The 15,413-nt window shown below is 33.4% G+C and overlaps 1 protein-coding gene across 2 annotated transcripts in view; it reads left to right on the plus strand.

Moving 5' to 3' along the window:
• Positions 1–15,071, plus strand: part of CARF (calcium responsive transcription factor) — a 58,093-nt gene extending 43,022 nt beyond the window's left edge. The window contains exons 13-18 of one of the 2 annotated variants that reach the window (XM_030323603.1): positions 2,075–2,237; positions 3,220–3,283; positions 8,346–8,476; positions 8,853–9,225; positions 11,960–12,055; positions 14,243–15,071. In XM_030323603.1, the coding sequence (XP_030179463.1) occupies positions 2,075–2,237; positions 3,220–3,283; positions 8,346–8,476; positions 8,853–9,225; positions 11,960–12,055; positions 14,243–14,388 (973 nt within the window). In that variant the 3' untranslated portion in view covers positions 14,389–15,071. Of the gene's footprint in view, positions 1–2,074; positions 2,238–3,219; positions 3,284–8,345; positions 8,477–8,852; positions 9,226–11,959 lie in introns of both variants that reach the window. The other variant, XM_032594460.1, reaches the window with a different exon arrangement.
• The last annotated feature ends 342 nt before the right edge of the window (positions 15,072–15,413 follow it).

Consider the following 15,413-nt stretch of genomic DNA (forward strand, 5'->3'; position numbering starts at 1 on the left):
TCCAACTCTTGATTTCAGCTCAGGTCATGATCTCACAGTCGTGGGATTGAGCCCTGCATTGGTCTCTGCATTGAGTGTGGAGCCTGCTTAGGATTCTCTCTCCCTCTCTCTCTCTCTGTCCCTCTCCCACATACATGCATGCATGCTTTCGCTCTCTCTCAAAATAAATAAACATTAAAAAAGTAAAAAAATAATAACACTTTTATTATCATAGACATTTTCCAGGATGTATGCTATCAGAGTAGATAAGGATTATAATTTATTAATTTATTAAAATAATCTTATTATGAACTGATCATTTTGTAGCAGATCTTTGGCAAGCCATGAGTAATGATTCAAATTACTCATTTAAAATATTCCATAATCAGATTTAACAAATTGGACTATTTCTGAATGATATATAAATTGAATTATATAATAAATACCTTTAAAAAAAACCTTTGTAGAACCAAAGATTTTAAAACCTAGGCCAAGATACTTATTTAAGCTATTTGAAATGCAATTAAATGTATTACAACAAAAGAACATGGATAGTTCTTTTTTTTTTTTTTTTACTAGAAAGCATTTTATTAACGGAAGTTATAAAGCAATATTCATTTAAGTACATAGATCTTTGTATCATTAAATTATATGTAGCACTCTGGTCCAATGTCATTGATACTCAAGATACAATAATTATTATGTGGCGCTTACTATGTATGCAACAGATATTGTATGTACTTTATATGCACGATCTCATTTATTCCTGCAACTTTATAAAGTTGATATATTTACCTCCATTCTTCACATGAGAAAATGGACACTATGAGTGGTTAAATAACTGGCTTAAGAGGTAGAGGCAGAACTGAAATCTAGATCTAATTCTACAGCCTGTGCTCTTTACCATGATTTCTGATATTTCTTCCTGGCCTTATTCCTACTAGTTATAGTGTAGTTATAACTAGTTACAGTAGTCTGATCTGAACAACACAGTGAGTATTTCCTAGGATTATTTCTTAATTAATATATGATTTTTCCTATTTAACAACTTTCTTAGACATTTATATTCATTTTCATTGGGGCATTGTTAGAACAGACCCCAAATTTGGTAAAACCATACATTATTTACTAAACTTGAATCTTAAGAACAGAGGTATAATACAGCTCTGCAGTATGGTCTATAGAATGTAATGCACAAAGCATATAAATACTGCACTTTACCATTTCTTTTTTTTTCCATTTTATTTAATTTATTTTTTTAATTTACATCCAAGTTAGTTAGCATATAGTGCAATAATGATTTCAGGAGTAAATTTCTTAATGCCCCTTACCCATTTAGCCCATCCCCCCCTCCCACAACCTCTCCAGTAACCCTCTGTTTGTTCTCCATATTTAAGAGTCTCTTCCCCCTCTCTGTTTTTATATTATTTTTGCTTCCTTTCCTTTGTGTTCATCTGTTTTGTATCTTAATGGACTTTATCATTTCTTTTATGTATTTGTATACATTTATATGTCAGTGCTGTCTTCTATTTCTAAACTCTCTTTTATCTACTTATAAAATTGGAGCAGATCACATTTTATATAGTAAGTGATGCCTTTTGGCAACAGTGTAAGATGATGTAGGCCCAAGCTTTCTTACTTACTGGCTAGATGTATAGCTTTGGCAAATTATTTAATGTCAGCAGCCCTCAGTTCCCTCATCTGTAAAGTGAGAATGATAATTGCACTTTCTTCACAGGATTATAGTAAGCATTAATGGAGATCCTTGATGTCAAATGTTTAGTACACTGCTTGACATCATTAGCATTCAAAACATATTATGCCTAAACTGAAAATAGTGATTCTTTTAAAAATTCATAAAAATGTCAAAGCTCACTCTAAGATACATAGGTGTTTAATGAAAATACTACATTTTTTAATCCATATGATTTCTTTGATTTAATGTGTAAAAAAATTTAAACTGGAAAAATATAAATTATAAAGCTATAAACCATGCTTTACAGAAGTTTATGCTAAAAAAGAACCTTTTTCTCATTTTATCTGAAGTATATTGCTAGATTATTTATGTTTTTATTTTGTTTTATGCTCTCCACAGAAAATTTGTGGAAAGAGAACTATTTAAACCTGATGAGGTGCCTGAAAGACATAACTTATCCTTTTTTCCAACTGTAAATGATATTAAAAATCACATCCATGAGGTACAGAAAGCCTTGAGAAATGGAGATAATGTGTATAACTCAGATATTATTCCAGCAACGGTATGATTACAACTGTAATTCTTTGTTTTATTATAGAATCTTTCTCTATTACTTTTGGCCTTATAGTGGTGGTTGTTAATAGGCCATATAAATGATTGTGATGAAAGAAAAAAAAGTCTCTTAAAATGTAAACACTGTGAACCCTCAGATGATGATTTGACTGAAATTTGTATATTACTGTCACAAGAAGAAATATCAGTGAATAGCCATCTCTGACTATAATAACAATAGTAATCTTCATTTAAAAATCAACATTATTTTATCTCTGTATAAAGTGTATCTTATTCATCTAACAGATATTTATTGAGTATATACTGTGTATATCTCCCTCTCTTTTTAAATAGGTTGACAACTTTCAGTACAATAGTTCAGACTTGAATACACAGCATTTTTGTATCTACAAAGGGATGATATTGGTTCTGTATGCCATGTGTGGATATCAGTTTTACGTCAACTGTGATGCTTTAATTACTCCTGAATATTGGTCATTTCTATGAAAATTTTGCTTACTCTGAAGGGAATAATATAATTACTCAAAAACTAATTACAGTACAGACAGTAATTATGGCATTAAAATCCTAGTAGCAATACCTTTTGCTCTCCATGTTTTTACTATCCAAATTATGTCTTCTTAACTGAATAGATTCAGATTTTAAGCTAGTCCTACTATTCTTTTCCATCCAAAACTCTCTTGATTATTCACTGTCCAAAGTTCAGGAAGTAAAATGGATTTGTTTAGTGATGATCTTTGCCATCTCTGCTTGCTATCCGAATTTTTGCTATCTGAACTTGGGAAGCTTATGTATTTGGATGGTGAAGTATACTCGTGCTTTAAGAATATAAACAAGTGAAGAGAGTAATCACTGAATAAAACACAATTGTACTGTCATTGAATAAAATATGACAGTTGTATTGATGTTTTAAAATATTTTGCAATATAAATTCTTTATTGTTTTTACTGAAATAAATATTTCCATTTCAGCTTCAGTGGACTACAGATAATGGGCATATTCTCAGAGAGACTGTGACAGTTACATTTGCAGAAGGTATGTTATCCTGAATATCTTTAAAATATAAAATCAGTGTCAAAACTGGAAGATACTTATTTTTTTCAATTTTTAAAAAATGTGTATTTTGAGAGAGAGAGAGAGAGAGAGAGGGAGGGACAGAGGGAGGGAGCAGGAGAGCAGGAGAGCATGAGAGGGGGAGGGGCAGACAGAAGGAAAGAAAGTATCCGAAGCAGGCTCTGCACTGTCAGCACAGAGCCAGACATGGGGCTTGAACCCACAAACTATGAGATCATGACCTGAGACAAAATCAAGAGTCAGACATTTAACTGACTAAGCCACCCAGGTGCCCCAAAACTGGAAGACATTTAAGGTATTATCTCATCTAATCAAATTTTATGGATGAGGAAACCATGGCCAAAAGAGACAAGAGCAACTATGTTAGGTTTTGTCAAAATAATTCCAGCTGTTTAAACTTCCTCATGTGTATTATTCAGCCATAAAAAAGGATGAGCTGTTGCCTTCTGTGACAACATGGATGAACCTAGAAGGTATTATGCTAAGTAAAATAAATCAGACTGAGAAGGACAAATACCATATGATTTCTCTCATATGTGGGATCTAAAACCAAAACAACTGAATAAACAAAAAGCAGAATCAGACTTCAAATACGGAGAACAAACTGATAGTTGCCAGAGGGGAGGGATGGTAAGGTAATGGGCAAAATGGGTGAGGAGGAGTGGGAGATACAGGCTTCTAGTTATGGAATAAATAAGTCATGGGAATAAAAGGCACAGCATAGGGAATATAGTCAATAATGTTGTAATAGTGTTGTATGTTGACAGATGATAGCTACACTTGTGAGCATAACATAACATATAAAGAAGTTGAATCATGTGTTATACACCTGGAACTAATGTAACATCGTGTGTCAACTACACTAAAACAAATTGAAAATAAAAAATAAGGGATGTCTGGCTGGCTTAGTTGGAAGAGCATGTGACTCTTGATCACGGGGTTGTGAGTTTGAGCCCCACATTGGGTGTAGAGATTAAAAAATATGTATATAAATAAAATTTAAAAAATAAAAAATTTCCTCACATAATCAGCTTTTATTCTTTATGATTAAAATTTTGAGGCTGACTACTAGTACAGTTTACTCTAAAGTTAGGCTAATTCCAGTAGTAATAACCCTAAGGTACCTTGATCAGGAAGCTATTGTCCATTTTGTATGGTTTGTTTTTTCTCATATGTGTACTCTTATACTCTCTTACTGGTCCAGATTTATTTCACCTTTTTTTTCCCCTTTCTTCTGAAAACATGTTTTCTCCACTTTTATATGGCAAACTTCTCTCACCAATGAAATCAATCTCTTTGGCTTTAAGTGTTCTCTTAACTTCATTCACCCCCTGTATAAAGTTAGACATTCACTCTTTGTACTTACCTCTGCATTTAACATGGTATCCTTTTGTTTATAGGTCTGTATCTTTCGTTATGATTTGAACTTCTCAGGGGCAAAGATTGTATTTTATTCAAGTTAACATACCTAGTTCCTAGCATAATGCCTGCTACAAAGTTAATATCTAAATAAATGCTTTAGAATAAATTAATGAATAGCTATATACAGTACAATTTTTTCTTTATTCTTTGATTGATTAACCTTTAAGAGAGCCTGTGCATAGAGAATAACGTTCAAATTCCTTAACATTATTCATTTGTTCTGCACATATTTTACTCACTGTGATAAATGTTGGACATAAAAAAGAACAAGTTTCTTGCTCCATTGAATTTCAAGTTTAGCAAGAGAAAAAGACACTATAAACAAATATATTCTAATTACTGTTATAAATAGTGCCATGAGAGAGTTGTGCAAAATTTTGTGGGAATAGTGATAAAGACATAACTTAATCTGGAGAGTAGGGAAGTGACACTTGAGAAAGTAGCTTTTAAACTAAGGACTGAAGAATGGTTAGGAATCTGCCAATCAAAGGAATAGCTTTCAAAACTTAGCAACAGAGAGCTTGGTCATGTTCAAGGAACTTAAAAAGCTGGTATGGTTCTAAGGGTAGAAAATGCTTGGGGATAAAAATGCGTATGCAAAATGGGCTTAGGAGGCCCTTTCAAGCTGTCCAAATGAAAAGTGATAGTGGTTTGGTGTACAGTTGGTGGCATTTATACTATAATTGGACAGATTTTAAGAGTTTTTTAAAAAGTAGAATTCAAAGGTTTGATTGTTGATTGAATAGGTGTGAGAGGTAAAAGAATGGGAATGATCTGGGATGACTCGGGAGTTTCTTCCAAGAGCAACTGACTGATAGTAACGTTTACTGAGTTAGGCAACACTGGCATAAGAATAGGATTTGGTGGTGGCAGGGGAAGAGAAAAGAAGCTCATAAGATCAGGTTTGAAAACCTTGGGTATCAGAGCCATTTCAATGGAATGGATTAGGAAGAAGCCATCTTGGGATGGTTGAAAAGTAAATGGGTGATGAATGAAGAAGTAGAGACAGTGTGCTGTGAAGGGAATATGGAGTTGAGGGAAGGGATTTTCAGATAAGAAATATCTGAAGAGATAGATGAAGATGAAGGTACTTGATAGCTTTGGTGATGGGAAGCTGAGGAAATTTCTGATAGTTTCTTTTCTCTTTAAGTAAAAGTGCTAAGAATGAAAAAGATCTCAGGAAGTGTGGCCAAGATTGGACATTTGAAATCCTTTATAACATAGAGTGAGAAGAACACTGTAAGGTTGTCAGTATAGCTGAAGGTCCTGTTGAAGTTGATGATCATGAATTGGTATTAGTAGTAGTAGCAAGTTTCTTTTTCAGTGGCATTCAACTTCGCACATATAGGCACTGGAAGCCATTTTCATTCAATGTTAGGATTTTATCAGGGGTTATAACAAAGTACAGAGAGGCAAAGGAGTTTAGGATATTTGCAAGGAGTGACTGAAATTATAAACTTAAGACTCTACTAAGCTAAATGGGGAGAGAATTTTATTAAGGAAGAGGTTGATCTGAAGAAAACTGAGAAATCAATGGACTGGAGGGTCACATGAGGTTGAACAACAATTGTAGTGAAGTACTTGAGCAAAATCTTTGGAAAAATAAGAGGCTGTGATCAAAGAATGGGATATTTGAATTAGAGATTTTTAGATTTAGAATAGATGAGGTTGTGACAGTAGTAGTAGCAACAGAGTGAAGTAGAATGACAATTAGAAATGAAGAAGCCAAGGGGCGCCTGGGTGGCGCAGTCGGTTGGGCGTCCGACTTCAGCCAGGTCACGATCTCGCGGTCCGTGAGTTCGAGCCCCGCGTCAGGCTCTGGGCTGATGGCTCAGAGCCTGGAGCCTGTTTCCGATTCTGTGTCTCCCTCTCTCTCTGCCCCTCCCCCGTTCATGCTCTGTCTCTCTCTGTCCCAAATAAATAAATAAAGGTTGAAAAAAAAATTTAAAAAAAAAAAGAAATGAAGAAGCCAAAAAGTGAAATAAATCAGACAGAGAAAAAAATACCATGTGATTTCATTTGTATGTGGAATCTGAAACCAAAACAAATAAGCAAATGAAAAGCAGAAACAGACACATATATACAGAGAACAAACTGATGGTTGCCAGGGGGTCGGGCGGTACAGGGATGGGCATAATGGGTGAAGGGGATACAGGCTTCCAGTTCTGGAATAAACAAGTCATGCGGATAAAATGGAATATAGTCATTGGTACTGTAATGGCATTGTATGGTGCCAGATGGTAGCTACACTTGGGGTGAGCATAGCACAACATATAAACTTATTCAGTCACTATATTTTACACCTGAAACTAATGTAACAATGTGTGTCAACTATACTTCAGTTTAAAAAAGAGGGAATGAAGAAGCCAAGAAATGTGAGAGTGTTGTTTAATCCTCTTAGCAGTCCTTTGAAGAAGATTTTTATTTTGCAAATGCAGAAACTGAAATTAGAAACCGAGTTAAGTAGCATGTTGAAAGTTACAGAGAAAAGCTAGTGCTTAAATCTATCCTTGTCTGACATTAGGGCCTTTTTTTAAAATTACTTAGTGTGAAAACAGTAAACAGTTGCTGATAATTGGTTTTTGATTGAGATGAATTTATTTGGGTTAGTACATAAACATTACATGAGAGGAACTACATTACCTAAGGACAATTACTTTAGCAATTGAAGTATTAAGAAAACAGAGATTTGTATTCCTCATTTATTCCAAAATGAGTTATTGAAAGAAATTTAGTACTGTTATTATTGAGGACCCACTTTATGTCAGGCATTATCCAGGCACTAGGGCTACCGAAGACGAATTAAGTTTGGTCTTTGTAATTGAGACTCAATAGGTTTCACACATCTAGAGAAGTTTAGGTGTAGTTCAGCATCATAGCACGGAAAATGGGCTAGATTAGAGTTACAGAATCTTTCAAGGAAAGAAAAATACTGTTTCCTATGTTTCTGGAAATAGTGGACAGAATCATTTCTTTTTTTTTTTTTAGTGGAAAAAATAACTTTTTTTTTAATGTTTATTTTATTATTTTTTTTTATTTTTCAACGTTTATTTATTTTTATTTTTGGGACAGAGAGAGACAGAACATGAACGGGGGAGGGGCAGAGAGAGAGGGAGACACAGAATCGGAAACAGGCTCCAGGCTCTGAGTCATCAGCCCAGAGCCTGACACGGGGCTCGAACTCCCGGACCGCGAGATCGTGACCTGGCTGAAGTCGGACGCTTAACCGACTGCACCACCCAGGCGCCCCAATGTTTATTTATTTTTGAGAGAGAGACAGAGCATGAGTGGAGGAGGGGCAGAGAGAGAGGGAGACACAGAATCCAAAGCAGGCTCCAGGCTCTCAGCTGTCAGCACAGAGCCCGATGCGGGGCTGGAACTCACGGACCGTGAGATCATGACCTGAGCCAAAGTCGGATGCCTAACCGACTGAGCCACCCAGGTGCCCCATAGTGGAAAAAATAACTTCATAAAGTCATTTCCAAACCTTTGACTTTATTTCCTATTCCAATTGTGATAGTAAGTGTTGTAATAAAATGTAGCATGCTAGAAGCCATAAATGTTATTTTATTTTGACGGCTTATTTTTTTATATAACTTAGGAAATTCACCAGGAGAATCAATTAGCACCAAAGTGGAAACAAATCAGACAAGGGGTTCTTTGTCTCCAGAGCCAGCCCACTTGCTCTCTTCACTTTCCTCATTTCAGCCAAAAGTATTTACTCAACTGCAGGTAGGTAGCCAGTGAAATAAACAAATTTGAAGCCTTTCCCTTTCTTCCTCAATCTCTCCTCTTCTAGGTATTTTATAGAATTGTTATAGAATCGTAATAATGATCAAAGATGTTTTTATTATTAATTTCCTGACTTTTTTGTATCTTGATATAAGATAATTTAAACAATACATTTTGAAAAAGTTGGAGTTGACCATGCATGCAATAAAATTTAGTTGTACTACTATTCCTTTGATTCTTGTTTCTGTCCTCAATATTTGTTAGTAACTGTACCATTATATTTTATTCTAATTGTGTGTGAAAAGAATAATATATCCTATGAAAAAATTATACTTAGTAAATTTAAACATTGATGTAACTCTTTTCGGTTTAAAAGGGTTTGCAGTTGCAACCAAGATTCACTTCTCCTGATGGATCACCGACTCTGATATCAGTAAATAACCACCCTTCCTCCAGTCCTTCAAGACTTCTGGACTCATTAGAAAGTACTGTAATGAATAATAATTCTCTACTGCTTGGTCAAAGTCATAGCCTTCAAACAGATACATGCCTGACCCCAAACAATAGCATTATTACCTCTACCATGGGTAACCTTCCAGGACCAGATCAAAATCTAGCTGCAATGGACCAGCTGGTGCAAGTTGGAGATGTTGAGGATACAGAGAATATGGAAGGAAGTGTTCATCGGATTCTGTTGGGAAATGTGCAAACCATCCCAATACAAATTATAGATAACCACCCAGCTATTAGTAAGTTAAAAGCAACTTGTGATTTTATTTTTTTTAACCTTCATGGACTATCAGTGCTATTGTTTTTAATTTAAATTTGAGTTAGTTAACAGTGTAGTATTGGTTTCAGAAGTAGAATCCAGTAATTCATCACTTCCATATAACACCCAGTGCTCATCCCAGTAAGTACCCTCCTTAATGCCCATCATGCATTTAGCCTATACCCCCACCTACCTCCCCTCCAGCAACACTCTGTTCTCTGTATTTAAGAGTCTCTTATGGTTTCCCTCCCTCTTTGTTTTTATCTTATCTTTTCTTCCCTTACCCTGTGTTCATATGTTGTTTTTTAAATTCCACAAATGAGTGAAATCATATGATACTTGTCTTTCTCTGACTTATTTCACTTAGCATAATACACTAGAGTTTCATCCACAGTGTTGCAAATGGCAAGATTTCATTCTTTATGATTGCCGAGTAATATTCCATTGTATCGTTACTGTTACACTACAGAAAAAAACTGTCATTTCTACTCAGGGGTTTATAATACATAAGTTGATAAAGTAAAACTACCAGAAAAAAGGAAAAATGTCAAGAGCATAATAATTTTTAAACTTTAAAAATTTTTTTGTCTCTAGCAAAGTTATTCATTCTCTGATCACCTCAGTTTACATGGAAAATCTGTGGTGATATGAAATCAGAGGGTCATTTTAGAATGTATGAAAAAAATGAGAAACTTTAAAAGGAAAAGATTTAGTGTAAAGGTTATTATGGAAAATTTGTTAAAAGGAAAAATGGGATGGGGTGGGCAGCTATAAAATTTTTAAAATTTTGAGTTCTAGACTTAAATATAGAGTTCTGTAGAAATTGAAAGGAAACTAGTTAAGTCTTAAGGATTTAACTTAATCCAAGACTTTGTTACATTCACTTTGTAACAAACCCAGTCAACCTAGTAATAAATTCTAACTCCTACTTGACCTGTGTCACTTCCATTCACACAGATTGTTCTGGATTGGGCACTTTTGTGGGAAAAGATTTGCATTTTGCTTTGAAGAACATAAATTTTCATAGAAATTATCCTTAGAACATACAAAGTATTTACTTTCCATTCTTAGTCATCATTATTTTGGGTAAGGAAAAGTATAAAATACTTCCTTCCAGAAAAGAATCATATTTTAAATTTATTGGAAACATTACTTTTAAGAAAATTTATCCAGAGGGCTGTGACAATAGATGAGAAGGAAAAGGAATATATGGAGACTAAGCCTCACAACCGCATGAAATAGTTGATGATGTCCCCATGCTACAGATAGGGAGACCAAGGCTCAGGAAGGTTAAGTAATTGCCTAAAGTGATAGAGCAGAGATTTAAACCCAGATCTATCTGCCTCAAAAGTTTCTCTACATTCTAACATGCTTCCTCCCTCTGTGTTGTACCAAGATATTTCTGAGAGCTCTAATTCAGATTGCTTTAAAGGAGACCCTCTTTGGATCTGAACCTGCATGATTTATCAAGTTAGATCATGATCCGAGGGACTCCCTCACCTGCATATGAATTCTCAGGGTCACTCAAATCCATCTTCTATTGGTTTTCTCTATGGTGTGGGCTAAACTCTCCCAATACACTCACATGTGACAAGCATTAGGTGTGTTCAGCACACTTTCCAGAGCAAATTTTGGTCCCCTTAATCTCAGTTCCCTGTAGCAATGGAAAAACTGATATCCCTGAAAAAGAAAAAGATTTCATCTTAGATATCCCACCTGCCTGTTCAAGATAATAGTGTTTCTGGTATGCTACATTCTGATTAATTTGGTCATAAGCACTTTATTTAAAATCAGAATGGTAAGTGCATTATGCAGTGTTTCAAGTAAGCAAACACATTACTTATGTAAGTCAGAGCTATCCATTAAGATGTGGCATATTTTTTTCTAACGTACTAATGTAGTGGAGTTTCTTTAAGGAGGGAAAATTTTCCTTGATATATGATCACATATGGAAACCATATGGGGGTAGTAACATATTGGTAAATTTGTGATATATATGCCTGCTCTTTGCAGAACATCATTTTCAAATAATGGGAGGCTTCCTGACTTTTATTTACACATATTTTTATTAAAGGCAATTAAGTTTATTTTTAAAAAAGTATTTAAGTTATTTATTTATTCTGAGAGATAGAGAAAGCATGAATAGGAGGGGGGCAGAGAGAAAGGGAGAGAGAGGATCCCAAGCAGGCTCCACACTGCCAGTGTGGAGCTTGATGTGGGGCTTGAATTCACGAACCGAGAGATTGTGACCTGAGCAAAAGTTCAATGCTCAACTGACTAAGCCACCCAGGCGCCCAGAGGCAATTAAGTTTAAATATGAAATACTCCTCATAATTTTATAAAATTATGGACTGCTTTTTTGTCAAAGTATCTTTAGAAGAAAATAACTATGATTTTCTTAGTCTCTTCTTTTTTTCACTACCAGAAGCATTAAAGAATTTTTTTTTTTTACTTCTCAACATTTAATTTTCTATTCTTTTTCTTTTAGTTTTTTTATTGAAGTTTAGTTGACACACACTGTTACATTAATTTAAGGTGTACATATACTGAAAGAATTATGAATGATTATTAAGATATCAGAAGTACTGAGTTCTCAAATACACTGCTTTTCAGAAAACTACTATTTTTTGCTTTGCCTCTATATTCATATAAAGATTTCAGTGTTATAAGTTACATTAACCTTTAGGGTTTTTCTTTTATGTTTGGTTTTAAAGTTGGAGAAAATCCAGAAGGTACCGTTTCTGTGAACCAAGTTAAGCAAGAACCCAAAGAACCAGCATTGTCTATGGAAGCAAAAAAAAATTTGGACTGTAAGAAATTATCTACTACATAAATTATTGAAGCTTTTCAGAATTTACAACTTGGGTGACTTATAATGTCATAAAAAAGAAGGTGAATATTATCAAAGCGCAGCATTGTGATAAGTGAACTGAAGACCGGTTCAATGAGCAACTTTGATTTAAAACCGATATGTTTGTTGCCAAGTCCATATTTTTGGAACCTATTTTATTCCTCTTATTTTGTATAATTCTTATGCTTTTTGATTATCTGATAAGGCCAGTATTTCCAAAGATCATCTGAACTTATCCATGACAATATAGTCTGAACACAAATAGTTATCTAACTAATCCCTTGGAAATATCTGATTTGGGTTCTGAAAAGACAAACAAGAACAACAACAAAAATAGTGTGTGAGTTTGTGTGTGTGTGAGTGTGTGTATGAGTGTGGACTTTTTTTAAAGTTATAAAAGAAATTATTTCCTCTTTAAAGTTGTGAAGAAATTCTTTAAATTAGCACAGGGGAGAGAATATTTGTAGTCTGTCTCATTAGGAAAGATAAAACCATAGTAGATTTTACATCATAACATAAAGCTCAGTATTCACATCTGTGGAAACTGTAATTGCATTTTGGCTTCTTCCATTATAATTTTTATACTTATAACTACAAACCAATAGCATACTAATAGTTATCTAGTAGAAATTTAAAATGTCTTGGTAAGTACTTAGAGTTTTAATTTGAATTAATCAGATAAGCAACAGAAATAAATGTATATTGCATGGATTTATATAGTATTTTAGGTAAAACACTACATGTGGATAGAAAACTATAGAAATTGAGAGAATTCAGAAAGAATAATAAACTTCCCTGGTGTTGACAGATAATTTGAGGAACTTTTTGATATCCACAAAAGATTTTTTTTTCCTACTTTGTATTGAAGATTCAGCTCTGGTTAGAAAATAATTTGAGTTGTATTTATTTTTCTATGCCAGAGCTCTTACTGAATTAGTGGTATTAGAATTTATAGTATTTCAAGGTAAGTATTTGTAGTTTAAAATTTAGTTCATATTTAAAACAACTGATGTGTTATATTTGCTTGCTGAGTAAGTATATTTACTTGAAATACTGAGTAAGTACTAATCACTGTATTCATTATAAGCTTTTGTTTTCTGGAAGGTTGGTGAACTAGAAATGTCAATTATAAGCTGTCAAGAAATCAATTTAAAGGTTTTTTTCACCCCAGGGACCGTTTGTGGGTATATTTAAGACTTTATTTAAAAGTAATAAGGATTTCAAATGGATATTAATATTTATATTCAAAGTATATGGAATGTAATATGAAATTTAACCTTAATATTTTACATGACTGAATCCTTTTTGGCTTTTCTAAAGTCCAGTCTCCCATTCTTAATTCACTTTAATTGTTGCAAGTATACAACATGTACCTAAAGTAAAGCATTGTTAAATTAGACGTGAGTGGAACTCTTAAAAATCCGTGCTCTTTAGATTTATACCCTATTTAATATAAAATTTATTATTTATACTCCTATTTAATACAAAGTTGATATTTAGTTACATATATGATTTTTAATTAGAATAGCTTTTCTTTTTCCTAAGAACTGAAAATATTTGATGTCAGCATTTCAGAGGCAGTCTGCCAAATCTGATTATGTTACTCTAAGTTAAACATAGCTCTTAGTTACCTCAAACCCAGCTTTCTCGTAGTCTGTGTGTACGTAAAGGGTATAAGTCTGAATTTATAGTTTTATTGCATTTGTAGGTAATATTCTTTTAATTTATTATTTCTAATTTTTATGGAAACTTTTTTCAGGATTTTAAATAATATTGACTTTTCATTAATGGCAATAGCTTATTATTAAATATTTTACCAATTGAACTATATTCCTTTGGAGACATTCTTTTCTTTTTTGATGTTGAGTTGCTAAGGAGAAATGCTTGTTAAGATACAAACTCTAGTCAGTTACCTGTGAGGATGAGAGATGTTAGAGAGTTCAGACTTTGGCATTTGAACAAGAACAAAATATAGTTTTAAAATATTTCTCTCACTTCATTCTATGTGAATGTCTCTTTCTGGTACTGTTTTTTTCATTAGGAGGAGGAAAGTTACAGTGCATCCTTCCCACAAACAAAAAACAAAATTAAAAAAGAGCATGAAGGAAGGTTTAAATCCCTAATTGTATACTCTTTTGGTTTTTAGGTAGAAACTGGAACTATCAATATTTTCATGTAAGTATTTCAATGAGTAGCTCTTTAAAAATGGTTTCTAAATTTTTAAAAATTCATTTCCCCTCTAAATGCATGTTCAGTCACAGTATATCAGTATTGTATTTTAAGGGTGCTTAGCATCGCTTTTATAAAAGTGTGTTTACATATTTTAAATATTTGATTAACTTTTAAATGCACAGGGTGTTAAATACAAGTGCATAAAATTTTCAATATCTATATTTGGCATTCTCCTAACAGCTCTACAGCAAAGTTTGATATATGCTCTTTTGTGTCATGTGTTACAAGGTGTAATATCTGTAGTAGTAAGTTGGACATTCAAAATAAGCAGTTAGAAATTTATAATTACAGTTGAGCTTTTTTCATCATTGTAGTTTTCATGTTCCAAAGCCTCCCAGTGAATTTTATATATGCTACAGTGAATTATAGATAAACACCACCATGGTGGGCTTTTCCCTCAATAATAATTTTCTCCACAAGCAGTTAACATGCTTAAAAGAAAAAGTTTTTACATGAAGTACCTTGTCTTATCCAAGGTAAATGTTTTCTAAAAGTCACAAAAATGGTAGAAAATGGGATCTGGTCCTGCATTAGAGTTTCTAATTTTGAGGCCCACCAGCTTGTGTTTCATCTTTACATCCTGTCAAAATACTTAATCATGTGAGTATGAGAAAGATGTCATTTAATTTGTACCAGGTTTTTTAAAAAAGTTTTAAAATGTGTGTATATATATATATATATATTGTAACAATGTATAGTGTCTTTGTTATAATGTAATTTTTTCATTAAAAGAATCCTGTGGTTTTTTTTCTTAAATTTGTTAGTTTTCTTTTTAATACTTTTTCTGGGGATAGTGGTAGTTTTGTTCATCTTTAAGATGCTGAATAAACACCTTAAATACCTGAGAACTTTGGCTAGAGATTTATGATCAATTTGGAACCTGAAAGTTTTTCAGCATAACTACCAGTAACTCCTATTATCATTACATTAGGTATATGTACACATTTAGTACTCTCAGCTCAGCCAACCATCAACATTTTAAAACAATCCCTGTAATATTAGTAATTCTTTTTTTCTCACATCTTGACACTGGACATCTTTAAGTACAGCTTTATATTTTTGGTGTAATGACAGAAGTATGTGAT

This window comes from Lynx canadensis, chromosome C1 (genome assembly GCF_007474595.2).
Source record: "Lynx canadensis isolate LIC74 chromosome C1, mLynCan4.pri.v2, whole genome shotgun sequence".
In the NCBI taxonomy this organism is placed as follows: Eukaryota; Metazoa; Chordata; class Mammalia; order Carnivora; family Felidae; genus Lynx; species Lynx canadensis.